Below are 16570 nucleotides of genomic sequence, written 5' to 3'. Positions count from 1 at the left end.
TCTTCTGGGCTGCGCTTAAATATACAATTGCTTGGTTGTGCTTACTTTCACTCCCTTCTTTCCGGCCTAATTTGTGTATTTTCTATTGATCTATCACTAATTCTTCTGTTGCATATCCAGTGTGCTCTTAAGTACCTCTACTGCAGTCCTTTAGACTGTGATCTGGTTTAGAATGCCTAATTTATCTTTGGGGTTCCATTTGAGGATGATGTATCAATACATGGCAATCCCCAGTGAATCATAGCTCCCCCTATTCAACAGGACTTTAGCAAATGCAGCAGAAGTCTGATAAATGCTGTCTATTGGGGCCTAGTCACGTGGAAGAAGTAGAGGAAGACGATGCAGTCACATGGGAGACTCACATGGGAACGCCAGAAGAACTGCTCAGCTATGAGCAATAGCACACAGTGGCCATTTTATGATACTATGTTTTAGGTCAAGTTTGTAATATAGCAATAGAAGAGTGGCCACTTTAAAATGTATTAGATTATTTTAATTATTATGATTATTATTGTCTTATTCTGTAGCCCAGGCTTGTCTCAGACTGGTCTCAAACTCTTGATGATTCCCCCACCCCTTCAGCCTCCCAAGTTCTTGTATGGTCTAGGCTGGCCTTACATTGACAATATGGCTGAAGCTGACCTTGAACTCCTGACCCTCCTGCTAACACTTCCCAGCTGCTAAGATTACAGATGGGCACCCTGTGCCTGGTTTGATGCATTCGTTTAGATTCTCCATCCTTTCACTCATTTTATCAATCTTTTATTCTCCTTTCCTAAACATACTTATGGTGGTTCCTTTCAAGTTGTCTGTTAATTCCAGGAAGTGTGCCTGGAATCGACTTCTGTTTAGTTTATTTATTTATTATGGATCACGTTTTTTTCCTTTGTGCCTGTCTTATAAATGTATGTATGCACACCCATATTTTTTTTATGTGGTGCAGGGGATTGAACCTAGGGCCTCTTGCTAGGCAAGCACTCTTCCAGTGAGCTGTACCCCCACATCTTATAATTTTTAGGTTGTGCATGTGTTATAAATGGCATCTATGCTGGATAGTTTTATGTCAGCTTGACACAGCTAGAGTCATCGGGAAGAAGGGAACCTCAATTGAGAAAATGCCTCCATAAGATCTGTCTGTAAGGCACTTTCTCAATTAGTGATCAACAGGGAAGGGCCCAGCCCATCATCGGTGGTGCCATCCCTGGACCGGTGGTCTTGGGTTCTATAAGAAAGCAGTCTGAGCAAACCAGTAAGCAGCTCCCCTCCACGGCCTCTGCATCACTACCTGCCTCCAGGTTTCTTCCCTGTTTGAGTTCCTGTCCTGACTTCCTTTGATGAGGAACTGTGATGTGGAAGTATAAACAGAATACACCCTTTCCTTCCCAGCTTGCTCTTTGGTCATGGTGTTTCATCACAGCAATAGGAACCCTAGCTAAGACAGCATTTAAAATACTGTATAGACATAGCTTCCCTTTGGGACTGGCATAGTTTCTTCTATTAGGCAGTTGAATATGCTTATTAATATACTTCTGCAAATCAAGGCAATAGAGTATACTTCCGTCTTATCCAAGGAAGGGCTCAGGATTTAAAAATAATGATTTTGAGGTTACAGAGGTTAATAATATCAAGATAATTAAAATAAGATCGTTTGTATGAGGGCAGTGGGATTATTGAGAACTGATTGAGTCAACCTTTGAAAATGATTATGCCTTAAGCCTTCTACCTAAGCAATTCTAGAAACACAAATGTACGTAGGCACATTTCTGTTAGCTGCCCAACAGTTGTTTCATCCTATGCCTCCTGGGTTTGAGAAAATCCCACTATTCCCCCATGAGAGACAGGGATGTCACATTGTTATTATGATGGTGATTATTATAGTTTTGACTTCCCATACCTGAAAATTGCTAGTGTAGATGAGCAGGCCACACAGGGGTCAGCCAGGTGCATTTATTGACTGAGCTCAAGAATCCATGAGCTCAACCTAGGACAACTTTGCCAACTGCCTCCTCCAGGCTTCAGGTTTCCGGGCACTTAAAATATCCAGGGCTTTGGCTTCGGCTGGTACTTGGGCTTCACGCAGCACATCTTCCCGTTTGTGCAGTAGACGTAGACACTCTCCTTCCTGGAGCATCGGTGGCGGCACTTGCCGTGGAGGTTCCAGCATTTCTGAGCATCACCTGGTACAAGGAAGAGGCAAAGGAGATTGTGTGGGTCCTCAGAGGAGGGTGGCTCCAGCCCGGGGGAGCCGGCCCAGGTGTGAGAGGCTCTCCGCTTCCCCTTTGACCCTTCCCACTACTGTCACTTTTCCTGACCCCTTTTTTTTCTACCTTTCTTTGACTGTGAATCTAGACTAAATGACAAATGATGGATCTTTGAAAATCTGCTTTTAAAGGGCTGCTGTAGTCAGCCTGGGTTAATTGAAACTCTGTCTAGAAAACTCCAAACCAAGAAAGAAACAACACACCAAGAGAGAAGCTAGAGTTCTGATAGTCACAGGAGGATGTGGCTGCACCGAACTGCTGGTCTTGAAGAAGGGGACTGAGAGGAATGACGTCCAACCTAAGGCTGTGCAGGGGTGACCGCGCTTGGTTCCTGGACAAAGCAAAGGCCCCCTACCCATTTCTCTATGAGGTGGCACTTCTGCTTGGTTTATAGATGCCTTGTGTCCCTTAGATCAATGAAGTCTTTAAGCTCTATTTGAGCCACAGGTTTCCTCTTGACAAGTCTGAATGAGTTCCAGACGTGGAGAGGGGAAAGGGAAGACTTTGAAGAGAAGACAGAGCATCCCAGCTTCTACACCCTCAGCATTAGCCTTGTCCTGGGTGTTCCCTTAGAGCACAGAAGGGGAGCAACATTCCCATCTGCCACCAAGAAAAGAAATGACAACAAACACTTGCAAGGATGTGAGGCAGAAGGAACCCCTGTTCACTGCTGGTGGGAATGCAAACCTGTACAGCCGTTATGGAAATCAGTAAGAGGCTCCTCAGTGGGCTGAAACTGGAATGACCATAGAACCCAGACGTGCCATTCCTGAATATACTTGGGCCTTTATAGCAGACTGTGCCATCAGAGATGCTTGCATATCTGTGTCCATTGCTGCACCATTCACTATAACCAAGACAGGGAACAAGCCTAGGTGTCCATCAACAGATGAGTAAAGTCAATGAGGTCCATATGCACAGCGGATTATATTCAGCGGTAAGAAGAATGAAGTCATGACATTCAGGAAAATGGATGGAGCTGGAGATTATTATCTTATATGGACTCATTGCCTCTTTCATGTATGGAATCCAGACTTAAATGTATACATGCAGATATGCATGCCATGAAAGTATTAAATATATACATGCAGATATAGGCCATGAAAGTATTAAATGTACACATGCAGATATACATGCTATGAAGGTAGAAAGGGGACTGTGAAAGGAGAAGATGTCTAGAGATGGGAACGGGGACAAGAGAGGGTCATGGAATATATAGACACAAAAGTGGAAGGGAGGACTATGTGGGGAGGAAGAGGAGCAGCTGAAGGGCAGAGGAGAAAACAGGGCATAAAGTGGGAGGAGAGACATAAATATGATACATATGTGTGAAAGCACCACAGTGAGATCCAATACTTTGTAGGCCAGCTAAAAAATTAATAAAAAATAATTAAAAACTAACAGCAGCTATTTTAATCAGCATTAAAAACTTCAGATGGGGCCGAGAGGACTGAGAAAAGAAGAAAGAAAACAATACGTGCCCACACTGGGCAGATCTCCAGAGGGAGCCCCTCTTGTCTTTGAACACTCATCTGAATACATGTATGAGGAAACTGCCAAAGCCTTGGAAAGAATCACCGAAGAGAGCTAGGCAGACCTGTCCTCAGAACTGGGGATGTTCTGTGCACTCACCGGCCAGAGCAGAAAGGCTTTGTAAAGCCTGTAACAATTAGGGGGCCAGAAGGATGGCTCAGAGGTTAAGAGCACTTCCTGCTCTGTCAGAGGACCCAGGTTCAGTTCCCAGCACCCACATGGCAGCTCACAACAAACTGTAACTTCAGTTCCAGGGGATCCAACAGCCTCCTCAGGTCTCTGCAAACACCAGGTATGCATATGGTGCATAGACATACATGGAGGTAAAATACACATAAGATAAAAATAAATACAGAAACTCAGCTCAGCAGTACACAGGTATCATTCCAGCACCCAGGAGGTGGAGACTGGAAGTCTCAGCTACATAGTGAGTTCCAAGGCAGCCTGGGCTGTACAAGACTAAATAAATAAATACATAAAATTAAAAAAGCCTTTTTAAAAAGATAAGTGAACGTGGAGACACAAAACAAAAACTATTCAAAATGAAGTACAGAGAAAGAATAAAACCTTGCCCACTGTGGAATGATAATAGATCACCATGTCAGCAGTTGAAGTGCCAAAGGAATGAGAGGGAGAGACAAGAAGAATGTGTGAAGAAATGGCATCTGGAGAATCTCAAGTTGACAAAATCACAAGTAGCCAGAAACCTCAGTTTCCTGATATCACTCCCAAAAGTTGTCCTCTGATGTCCACACCTGCCGTGGTACCCACATGTAGCTATGGAAGTGGAAGGGGACTATTGGGGAGTAGGAAGAAGACCAGCAGGAGTGGGTGGGGACCAGAGCGGGTAGGAGGGGGGTGTGGGAGTATGAGGCTGTGTGTGCTGTGGCATGCTGTTCTCTGAGAATAGCAGCCATCACTGTATTTTCTTCCTTAAGGAAAATAGATTTATTTATAGCTTGACTGAACTGGGTCAACAAAGACGCCTCCTTTCTCCCTTTCCTGTGTGGATGTTACAATTTCAGAGAAAAGATTCAACAACCGCCTAGGCATCCCCATGCGTTCTGAGATAAGCAGTCAGAATGGCGTGGGATCGCTTCCAGGGAGGCAATCAGTAAGGATGAAGAAAAAAACGAAAGGGTGTGGGTGTGGTGTCACAGAATCTTTTCTGGGGAGGCAAGCTCCAGTGGTGGCCCCAGGGCTTCAGCCCAGAGGTGACTGAGGAAATTAGAGTCTTTGGGGTTCACTGTTCTAGTAGTGTCATAGCTGAAGAGAGCTACATCCTGAACCCCACCCCCACCCCCACTCTCCTCTTATGTAGAGGGTGTTTGTCCTTTTATTTTTCCAGGAAGTATTTCTGGATCTCTTCTTCAGCTCATGGACCCATGGCCCACAGCAAGGACCAGCGTGTGACAGGGCCCAGCAATCACAGCATTCCATCTATCAGGCAGCATAAACAGACCGAGGTACAGGCCCTCCCAGGAACTGACCACTGGAAAATCAGGTGTGTGTAAGTGGTTGACACTGTAAACCTATGCCATTACCATATATAATTTATTTATTTTTATTCTATGTGTGAGAGTTTTGCCTGCATGTATGTATGTGAACCACATGTGTGTAGTACCCAAGGAGGCCAGAAGAGGGCACAGGATTCCCTGGAACTGGAGTAACAAAAGATTGAGAGCTACTATGTGGGTGCTGGGAATCCAACCCAGGTCTTTTGGAAGAGCAGCAAGTGCTCTTAACCGCTGAGCCATCTCTCCAGCCCCACCATTACCATCTTAATCAGAGCAGCCGTGACCACCTGCCAGAGACCCTACAGGCTGGGCTTATTGAAGGTCCCTCATAGAAGGAGGGGTTGGGGAGGTCACTAGCCTTTCACTTCCTCTGCGCACTCTCCCAGCTGTGTGTAATTCTGCCCCAGCTGCATGTCGTCTCAGGAGCCACAGGAGTATTGAGCAGGAAGGCTAACTGAAGCAAGGACTCCACCTATGCAGCTACAGGAATGTCATTATCCATGCTGGCAGGAGACATTGGCAGTGCACCTGTTTTTTGGGGTCACCTATGTTCCTGTATGTAACCCCTCACTCATGCTCCTGTAATGTAAGCCCAGTAAACTGCTTGGTCCCCCAAGTTAGGCTTCTGTGGAATAACTTTAGTGTCTTGCTAGTGCTCTATTTGGAATGAGTAGACACTTGTTTACATCACCTCAGGAAGTGGGTGGGTACAAGCAAAGTACAATGATACACACATGCGAAGATGTCAGAACAAACCCATTATTTTATACTCTAATTTAAAAAAATTAATGAAAAGAAAAAAAGGTAATTGGTAAGGGCTGCAGATGCTGTTCAGAGGGACAGCAGTGTTGAGTACATATGAGGCCCTGGATACAATTCCCAGTGCGGCAAAAGCAACGACCATAAGTTAAAGGGACGTGAAAGCAATGCATTATGGGTTGACAGTCTGTGTAAATGTAAAGGCTGGTGGAGGGAATCGGGGTGCTCACTGTTTAAAGGTTCCTGTACTCTCTGTGAATTGGCCTGTGAGCATCGAAGGCAGACCAAGAAGATACAGATGTCTTATATACAGATATAGGTCAACCTTGGAGCCTACTCAAGATGGATGCAGGGACTGGGCAAGAGCAGTCTACAACCTCCTGTCACACGAGTGTGAACTCACCAGACCCCTTTGTTCATGAACAAAGGGTCAAAATGCTGAGAAACCTGGTTTCCAGAAATCAAGACAGTGACTGACACTTTGTATCTGAAACTCTGGCCCCAAGGATGGAACATCCCATACTTCCGCCCAAGGAATCAGGTTTCCCAGCACAGAAAAGCAGCTTTGATCTCCACTGGGTGCCGAGGAGCAGATGAGAAGTTTTATACAAAATTCTCACTCTTGCTCTCCTGCTCTTCATTTCCCACTCTCTGGTTTTTTAGTTTTTGTTTTTGCCCGGAGTTTGCAGGTGTGGGGTGGGGTGTGGGGTGGAGGTGGGGGGGGGTGGAGGGGTGGGGAGGGCAGGGCGGGTGCTGACCTTGAACTGCTTCTTCTCCCAAGTGCTGGGACCACAAGGTGTGTGTCACCGTACCTGGCTTCCTCTTCGTCTTTATTTTGTGCTTTCCTCAGAAATTCAGCCTTGAGTGGGTTCTCAGCCTGGGCCTGATGTCAGCCCTGTACCTACGGCCTGTGGTCCAGCCTTGCTTGGGAACCTCCCAAGCATTGTTAATGTATGCTTAAACCCCACCCTTCCTCTCTTCCTCTAGAGTGGTGGTTCTGACCTTCCAAATGCTGTGACCCTTTAATACAGTTCCTCATGTTGTGCTCATGCCCCAACCATAAAATTATTTCATTGCTACTTCATAGCTGTAATTTTGCTACTGATATCTGATCCCGAAGTCACAGCCCACAGGTTGAGAACGTTCTTCGTTGGGTGAGTTGTTGCCGACCCCACAGACCCTTGGGTATGAGTGTCCTTTGCAGCAGAATAACACGTCTAACGTGGTGAGATTGCAGGGCTGTGTGGGGGAGTCTTCATAAAGATGGATGGACGTCACAAAGGAGACTACCACAGTTACTAGGATATTTAAAATAAAGCTCATGAATCAAGAAGCCTCCCCTCACCAAGGATGGGACAATTTGAGTTCAATAAGAGTAGTCAGGTGTGGTGGCAGCACTCGGGAGGCAGAGGCAGGTAGATCTCTCCGAGTTTGAGGGCAGCCTGGTCTACATAGTGAGTTCCAGGCCAGCCAGGGCTACACATCAGAAGAATACTGTAAATTCTACCCTGAGTGTGTAATTAGAAAATCCTCATCGTCAGAGGAAACAGGTCAGTGACAGTTATTTCAAGAGGACTTGTACAGACAGAAGGATGAAGGTCAGAGAAGTATTAAAAGGTGTATTTTAAAAATAGGATGTCTGTCAGCCAGGGCTACACAGTGAGATCCTGTCTCAAAAATAAAAAACAAACAAAAGGGTGTCTAGGGATGTAACCTTGGCAATGAGTGTTTCATGAAGAAATGAACTCAGGACCCTTAGGGAAGGAAGTGGGAGTGTGGGGGAAGGGTTTGGGTCCCAGCTGACTGAGCTGTGTGGTACTACAAGGGCCTGTACTTAGCAACGTTTGCTAAGCAGGGATTTGTTTTCTGTATCCATGATTCTGCCTTATTTTACAACAAAGATAAGGAAAAATCTCATTAAAAATGAGATCTCATTTTTAAAGATTTATTTGTATTTTATGTGTATGGGTGTTATTGTCTGCATGTACCACATGTACACAGTGACTACAGAGGCCAGAAGAGATGTTGATCCTTGGGAACTGGAGTTGCAGAAGGCTGTGAGCTGCCATGCGATCTCAATCTTTAGTTCAAGCATGTCAAGATGAACCACTGTGTGTATGTGTGTGTGTGTGTGTGTGTGTGTGTGTGTGTGTAAGGGTGTGTGTATGGGTAAGGGTGTGTATATGGGTATGGGTGTGTATGTGTGTATATGAGTATGGGTGTGTGTATGGGTATATGTGTGTATGTATGTATGGGTATGTGTGTGTGTGTGTGTGTGTGTGTGTGTGTGTGTGTATGGGTATGGGTGTATGTGTGTGTGTGTGGGTATGGATGTGTGTGTATGTGTAGGGTATGGGTGTGTGTGTGTGTGTGTGTGTGTGTGTGTATGGGTATGGGTGTATGTGTGTGTATGGGTATGGATGTGTGTGTATGTGTAGGGTATGGGTGTGTGTGTGTGTTGAACACACAGCCTAGAGAAGGACATGGGGTGTTCTCCTCTATCACTCTCCACCTTGTTACATTGAGATGGGGTCTCTCTGAGTTGGAAATTCACCATTTGGCTGGCCTGGCTGGCTAGTGAGTTCTTGGATCTGTCTGTCTCCACCTCCTGACACTGGGGTTATGTGCAGCCCTGTCTGACTCTTTATGTGAGAACTGGGAATTCAAACTCAGGTCCTCTTGCTTGCACAGGAAGTGTTCCTACCTATGGACGCATCCCTCTAGCCCTTAAGCATTTTAAAATTACATTTATTCATGTATTTATTGCTCACACATGCCAAGGACAACTTGCAGGGGCCGGTCCTCTCCTATCAGGAGGGTCTTGGTACTTAAGCTCAGGTTGTCAGTCTTGGCAGCAAGTGCCTTGACCCAAAGACTCATCTCACTGACTCTGTTTTCGACATTTTTAAGTGATGTACATTTCAGCCTCCTTTCATCATGAGACCCATTGACTGTTAAAAAATGGAACTGAGTAGAATTTCTGTCCCTTGAGGCACTGATAAACAACAGTTAGGATGACATCGCCAGCTTAAATGAGTAAGAGTTGTTTCAGGTCGTAGCCAGACCATAATTTCAAGAACCAGAATTTACCAAGGAAAGTCCAGGACTGGGTAAAGCCTGGTGTGTTTACTCAAAGCCACCTCCCTGTGAGCTACAGGAGATGAAGGCTGAGCGTAACCAAAGTATTGATGGCTTTCACTCAAGGCCTCCTACCATCGCAACTCGCAACAGGAAGTGGAAGAGAAACTCTTCTAATAACTTCCTGGTGACTTAGGAGTTTAAATTCACTTCCAGCAGCGGCGGCGGTGGCGGCGGCGGCGGCATCAGGCTGCCTGAGAAACCCCACTAACCCTGTGGGCCTGATGAGGCTCATTGACATCCTAGGGACACTGTCTACTCTTCTTCCGCCAGAGGCCTGCTGGCTAAGGGACATTTGGGAAGTGGAGATGAGCAGAGATCCTCTCTCTGATCCTCTCTGCAGGGAGAGAGGATCTGCTAGAAACACCCAAGATGATTCAGAGGCAGCCCTTATCACCTCTGGCGGTTGCTAGGTCTTTAGGGAAAAGCTTAGCTTTTGCACCTCATCAAACCCTCAGGGAGGGGGTGAGAAACAGCAGAGAGAAGGGGTTAACATCTCCCTCTCTCTCCTGTAGCATAACGTCCTTCCAGGAAGCCCCCACATTCTCTTGTGTGGTGGAGACAGGGAAAGGCAAGAAGTGGAGAGAGTTGTAAAGAGCAAGCCTCCGGTGGAGAAGGCAGCAAGGGAGGGCAGCTGGGAAAGGTCAGATGAATTACAGACAGTGAGAAACAAGCTGTCCACCCCTCCTCCTTCAGACAGGGCCTCATTTATCCCAGGCTGGCCTTAAATATACTAAGTAGCTCTTGAGTTTCTGATCCTTCGGCCTCTATCTCCCAGGCCCTAGGATTACAATTCTGCATCACCACATATGTGGTGCTGGAAATCAATCCCAGGGCTTTCTGTGTGCTAGGCAAGCACTCCATCACCTGAGCGGCAGTCCCGAACATTAGTGCTTTCACACCTGCTATGACGACACACAGGACGTTGTCACAGCCATTAGCGAAATGAGCAAAGGAACCTCTGAACAGTGGTCAGACCATGGTGAGCCATTTGCCAACTTGGGCGCTTAGCTTTTCTTTCTCCCTTAGATGAGGGTGTTTCAGGGTCACAGGAGGGAACTGAAGTCAGCTTGTTTAGAAAAATAGTATGTTCTGATTCGGGAAAGTTTGACGGTCTGGGGTGGACAGAAGCTCTGCCAGGTGAGTGGAGGGGGCAGGTAGCTGGTGTGGGGAGGGTAGGAAGGATAGGGGTGACCTCCAGCTAAGCTCTCCGAAGGCCCTCATCTGGTATCCCAGGCAACTTCAAGCTGCTTCCTCACCTGTGACTCCCATCACTCACCCCTGTGCTTTGGACTAGGTCCCCATAGGTGGCATGCGCTCTCCCAGCTGGGGATGCTCACTTATGCTTATCCCGAACCCTTCCATTTCCATCTCTTCCTTCCCCTGCCTAATTTCAAGTCACATCTCAGGACTCTACTCACCTCAGGCTAGCTGGGCCCTGCTCATGTGTACCCAGTTCCCTGACTTCCCTTTGTCACGGCTTTGGGTATAATGAAATTTAACTGTGTCCGAGGGCCACACCATTTGCCTCCATAATTCTAGCTCCAGCACAAAGTATGGTACAGAGAGAGGAGCTGCAGACTTGAGATCCTCGTTCCCATTAAGGTGGCCATGGTTTTTCCTAAGCTTAGAACATCTTGGGGACTATTTTGCAAGAGATCTGCTGTTGCCTTCTCCTCTCTGGCTACTTCTGCCCCCACACTGGCCCTTGGCCCAGCTTGGTAGAGCTGAGCATGGAGTGGGTGATGAATGAGATACTCAGGATGTTCTTGTTGGTACCTAAGTTCCGGCACCTGGTCAGGGGTCTGGGAATGGTGACATCTCCACGGCCCTAGGCAGCTGGTCCTCCTTGCCCCGGGGTGTTCACGGACAAGGCTAGAGTCTCCCTCTCTGGCCCCTTCTCTGAGGAGATCTACATTACCTGGAGTGAGCTGGGACAAGAGCAGCAGCGCGGCCAAGGTCAACAGCAGGAGCTTCATGGTGCTAGAAGGCCCAAGGCGAAGCTTCGAGTCCAAAGCGGTGCCCAAGTTAGCGGTGAGCTGCGGAGGCTGAGTCTCTCTAGCGGAAGTCCCTCGGATCTTCAGGAGCAGCCCACAGGAACAGCCCTGCACCCCGGGTCTACAGTGTGGAGCCACACCCACTGAGTCCACAGCATTCCTTTGTCTTTTGGATCAGGAGGGTGAGGACAGCCAAGGTTCAAGGCCACACAGCACAGCCCTTCCCCGCCAGCTTTACACTGCCTTATCCGAGGCACCACAAGGGGGCGCCACGCACACGAATGCCACAGAGCACACATCAGTGGCTACCTACCAAGGACACTGGCAGAGAAGAGGAAATGGGGTTCCAGGCAGGGCAAGGTCTGTTCAAGAGTAGAAAGACACAAGAGGAACAACCCCCCCCCCGGGGGGGTGGAGGGAGGATGGCGCACGCGAGGCCGCTCCGAGTACCAACCAAGCACAGGGTTGTTCTGGACTCAGAGCTGAACCCCTTCCTCAGGGATTCAAGAACAGACGTTCCCAGTGCCCTGGTCTGAACATTCATTCCAGTTTCTTTAGCTCCCTAAGGTGGCTGCTCCTGCAGTTAGTCATCCTTTCTTCAGGGTCCTTATTTTTCAACCTCCCAGCAGAAGTAAGCAATTCCCTCCATTAACTATCGGTCTCTATTATGTACATGAGTTCCACTTCCTGACCGGAGAATCAAGGAATGCATAGAGCTTACACGATAAGACAGTGAACTGAACCATCAGTAGGGACGAGAAACATTGCGTGGGCTGCCAAAGATTTACACAAGGTAAATGAAAGCGTGTGGTCCTAGACGCCAAGTAATTCCTTCAGGAACTTTTTCCAAGGAAGAAAATAAGAGATGGTCCTGGGAGGGGACCCAGTGACCAGCCCTACAACTCTACCGCGGTGCCCTGCCGCCTCTTACTTCCTATGAAGTTTCAATCAGAGGAGAGCCACTGTCAGCATCCCGGAATAAGGAATCTGTGGCAAAATTAGTCTCAGGGTAGGGGTTCGAGGCTCTGGAAAAGCAGAGACTTGATGAGATACAGAGGGTATGAGTTAACTTCCAGGGGTGATGGGCCAAGGCTTGAAGGCCCCCAGGACTGCCAGGGGAAGGTGCGGGACTCTGGAGAGATTTTGGGCTCCTGGGCTGCTGAGGCCTGTCTGTGGCAGTCACAGAGAAGTGGATAGTGAACCTGGCTTCTGGGGTTACTTTGGTCAGCAGGGCCGGAAGTGGGGAAGGAGAACTGTTACCAAATAGGGAACAGTGAGGACCTGCTGAAACCTGCCCCTTGTCCTTACTACCTCTCACCGGCGACAATTTTCAGAGCACAGTGGTTAGCGCTTCTGATAGCTGTTGTCACCAGAGAGCGTTAAAATTTTAAAAGTTGGCTGCAACCCCCCCTCAAGTCCAGAGAGGGAAGGAAGCTGAGTAGAATCTCATCCTAGACAGGGCTGGTACCTGCCAGCATGTGCTACAAAGTACTACAAAGCGGAATGTCTTAGGGAGAATGTATTTATCGGGTTCTTTTCTTTCTGAGAGTTCTTAACTGCTTACAGTGCCTGGGTATGTGAAGGAATTTTGCACTGAGGGTGAGAGTCAGAAGTATTCAGCTACTAGTACTAGCCTTCCCTTCTATAAACTTTTTCTTACTTTTGGAAAGTATTTTAAACGTATCCTTTGAAAATTTCATGAACATAATGTCTCAATCTTATCTACTCCCCATCACCCTCTCTCAGCTTCAGCCACATCTTATTTTGGAGACATGGTCTCATGTAGCCACAGCTGGCCTTGATCTCTCTATTGTGGCTGAAGGTGACCTTGAGCTGCTGGTCCTCCTGCTCCTACCTCCTGGGTGCTGGGATGAGAGGTATGCATTATCACGGCTGGCTTTATAAAGGGCTGACTGAGGATTGAACCCAGGGCCTTGTGTGTGCTAGGTAACCACTCAAGAAACTGAGGCCATGCCCTCAGCCTTCCTACTAACTTAAGTTTTATTTCAAAAAGGATTTATATTTATTTATTTATTAATTTTATGGGCATTGACTTGTGTTTTGCCTGCATGTATGCTTGTGTGAGGATGTCGGATCCCCTGGAACTGAAGTTACAGACAGTTGTGAGCGGTCATGTGGGTGCTGGGAATTGAGTCTGGGTCCTCTGGAAGAGCAGCCAATGTTTTTAACCCCTGAGCCATCTCTCCATCTCCCTACTTTTATTTTTAATTATGTGTGAGTGTATGTGTATGTGTGTGTGCACATTCGAGTGCAAGTGTACTTGGAGGCCTGAAGAGGGCATCAATTCCCCTGGAGCTGGAGTTGGGGATGGTTGTACCGCCTCCACCCTCCACATGGGTGCTGGGAACTGAACTCAGTTCCCTAGCAACAGCTGTATGCATTTCTAACTGCTGAGCCATCTCTCCAATTCTTATGTGATTTTGGAATATATATATATGTGTGTGTGTGTGTGTGTGTGTGTGTGTGTGTATATTTATCGGGTTATATATTGCAACGCTAAACCCATGCATTTCAGGCAAGTTCTTTGCCCCCTGACACACCCCTATAAAATTTACTTTTTTCTGGGTTTCAATGTGTTTCATCAAGGATTTGGAGCAGATGAATCATGGGGGTCCATCTACCCATCAATTTATATGGGTCTGTAGGTGTGGAAAAGTAATTTATAGAAAGTAAATGAATGAGTAACACAAGGATTTCAGCACCCAGGGTAAGTGCATTTCCATCCACAGATTCTTAGAGTCAGTCACCCAGTCTCTTTAACCCTTAGACCCCAACTCCCAAATATATGGTGTCACTTTGAAAGCTACACTCCCAAGTTGGGTGGTGGCGCACACCTTTAGTCCCAGCACTTGGGAGGCAGAGACAGACAGATCTCCATGAGTTCAAGGCCAGCCTGTTTTAAAGAGTGACTTCCAGGACAGCCAAGGCTACAAAGAGAAACACTGTCTTGAAAAACAAAACAATCAACCAGACAAAAGAACCCCTGGTCCCACTCCTCACAGGCCCATGTACTAATGTGCTTGGTTCTGATGCCTTTAAAAAGCCATCCCAGGATGGGTATAAGCACGCAGCTTCTCTCAGTTATAAGGAACAGGGGACCTGGTGAGGGGGCAGAGGAAGATGCTGTGTGAACACCTCCAGGCACACCTCAGATACCATGGCCTGCTCATGGACAGTGAGAAAGGCCACTTTCAACCTGATCAGGAATCCAAACAAATCCAAATGGTGAGGGGGTATTATTTTCTGCTATGAATTAGCAGGCATATTATTTTATTAGTAATCCTACAAATTTTAAAAAAGATTTTAGTTTTCCAATTAAGCATACACATGTATGTGTGAGTGTGGCTTTGCGCACATGAGTGCAGTGCCAGAGGAGGCCAGAAGAGGGCTTTGGATCCCCTAGAGCTGGAGTTCCTGAAGGTTGTGATTTGCCTGACATGGACGCTGGGATCTGAACCTGGGTCCTCTGCATGATTAGTATATGCTCTTAACCCCTGAGCTACCTCCCCAGTCCCAACCCCAGAGACATTTTTTTTGAAGAATATATATAGAAAGCAATACTTTTTATTATAAACATCAGATTGCTGCATCCTTTTTGAAGGGTGCTTGCCAATACTCAAATCATGAAATTGTGCTGGGCTAGTGTCCTTACAAGGAGAAGGCAATTTAGACAGAAGTACAGAAAAATGTTACGTGATCATGGAGGTTGAGACTGAAGCTGTACTTTTATAAGCTAAGGAATGCTAAGGGTCAGCAGCAGCAAGGAGCCAGGAGAGAGGCATAGAACATGCATTCCCTCTGTCTCTGGAGGACGTAAAATTGCTGCCATTTTGGTTTTGAACTTGTAGCCTCCAGAATAGTGGAGAAGAATATATCTATTTTTACAAACCACTCCATTGTAGTGTGTTGAATGGCAGTCTTAAATAACAAGTAGGCCACCATTTCAAGTTTATTCTTACAAAACCATACTACATCTGTGATGGTTACCTTCATTGTAATGTGACTGGATTGAGCCGTGTCTCTGAGACTAGCTGAGCACAGCTCTTAGTGTGTTACCCTTTCCCCTAGTGAACTTTGCAATGTTAGGGGCTGCTTAACTCCTGTGTATATTCTTGCATATTATAAATCTATAACAGACTGAATTCTGAGCAAAATGGGCTGCCAAGAAGGGCACACCCCTTTCCTGGAAGTTCCCATGTTGCAGAATATTTGTTTATACTGCGTGAAGATGTGTCACTGTGATTGGTTTAATAAAAAGTTGAATGGCCAATAGCTAGGCAGGAGAGGTAGGCGGGATTTCCAGGGAGAGAGGAAGAGGAGGAGGAATTAAGAAGCGTGGATTACGCTGGAGAGCTGCCAAGAGATGTGGAACAAGTCAGATGTACAGAAATGGAGAAGAGGTAAAAAGCCACATGGCAGGACATAGATTAACAGAAGCAGATTAATTTGTTATAAGAGCTAGTTGGGTTAAAGCCTAAGCTAAAGTCCAAGCTTTCATAATTAATAAGAAGTCTCCATGTTATTATTTGTGAGCTGGCAGCTGGTAAAAAAGTTTGCTACAGTCCCACCCTGGACGAGGTACAAGGGAGAGGGTGACAGAGAAGAGAGACATCAGCCCCATGCCTGCCAGGACCAGCTGGCTCTTTTTCTGAAGAGTGTATTGTGGCTTTCTTGATTGGGCTAATGGGCTCCTGAGTGCCCACTTGACAGCTGCGACCCATCTGAGTCCTTCTTGTTCTAGAACACAGGAAGTGACTGTGCTGCTGAGGACCAGAAGGAACACAAGAGCTAGAGACACCAATGGTGCCGTGACTCTGGTCAGTCTTCTTTAGACATAAGGCAGAAGGAGGTGAACTCTGTAGCTTAAATTCTAACTGGTCTTAATAATAAAAACACAGAATCAGATATCAGGGTAAATGCCGTGTGGTGATATTGTGTTCCCTAATATATTGTGCACCCTAATAACTTATCTAGGGTCAGAGAACAGAACAGCTGCTAGACAGACATAGAGGCCAGAAAATGGTGGCACACACGCAGTTAAGCTGAGATCCGTTTGGATGAGGAAACAGAGGCTTCGGGAATGAGGAAATGAGATCAGCTGAGGAGTTGGCGTGGTGAGGTTAGTTGTGGCTTGTTCTGTCTCTCTGATCTTCCAGTATTCAGCCTAACGCCTGGCCCTGGGTTTGTTTTTATTAATAAGACCTTTTAAGATTCATGTTACAGGGTTGGTTAGCTCAGTGGTAGAGCGCTTGCCTAGGAAGCACAAAACCCTGGGTTCGATCCTCAGCTCCAAAAAAAAAAAAAAAAAAAAGATTCATGTTACAATGCTGGAAGATCAGAGAAG

At 46.7% G+C, this 16570-nt stretch overlaps 1 protein-coding gene across 1 annotated transcript; it reads right to left on the bottom strand.

Moving 5' to 3' along the window:
• Positions 1-1933: 1933 nt before the first annotated feature.
• Positions 1934-11341, bottom strand: Defb123 (defensin beta 123). Its single transcript, XM_059259675.1, has 2 exons — positions 11130-11341; positions 1934-2177 (listed from the first exon to the last, which is right to left on the bottom strand). The coding sequence occupies exons 1-2, from the start codon at positions 11185-11187 to the stop codon at positions 2032-2034; spliced, it is 204 nt and encodes a 67-aa protein (XP_059115658.1). The 5' UTR covers positions 11188-11341; the 3' UTR covers positions 1934-2031.
• Positions 11342-16570: the final 5229 nt, after the last annotated feature.

This window comes from Peromyscus eremicus, chromosome 4 (assembly GCF_949786415.1).
Source record: "Peromyscus eremicus chromosome 4, PerEre_H2_v1, whole genome shotgun sequence".
In the NCBI taxonomy this organism is placed as follows: domain Eukaryota; kingdom Metazoa; phylum Chordata; class Mammalia; order Rodentia; family Cricetidae; genus Peromyscus; species Peromyscus eremicus.
This window is presented reverse-complemented; position numbering and strand designations above follow the sequence as displayed.

Excerpts from the sequence above, each read along its gene's own strand:
- Defb123 (XM_059259675.1), bottom strand. The coding sequence starts at position 11,187 with ATGAAGCTCCTGCTGTTGACCTTGGCCGCGCTGCTGCTCTTGTCCCAG. Across the intron at positions 2,178-11,129 it reads CTTGTCCCAGCTCACTCCAG|GTGATGCTCAGAAATGCTGG; the intron begins GTAATGTAGATC and ends TCCTTGTACCAG.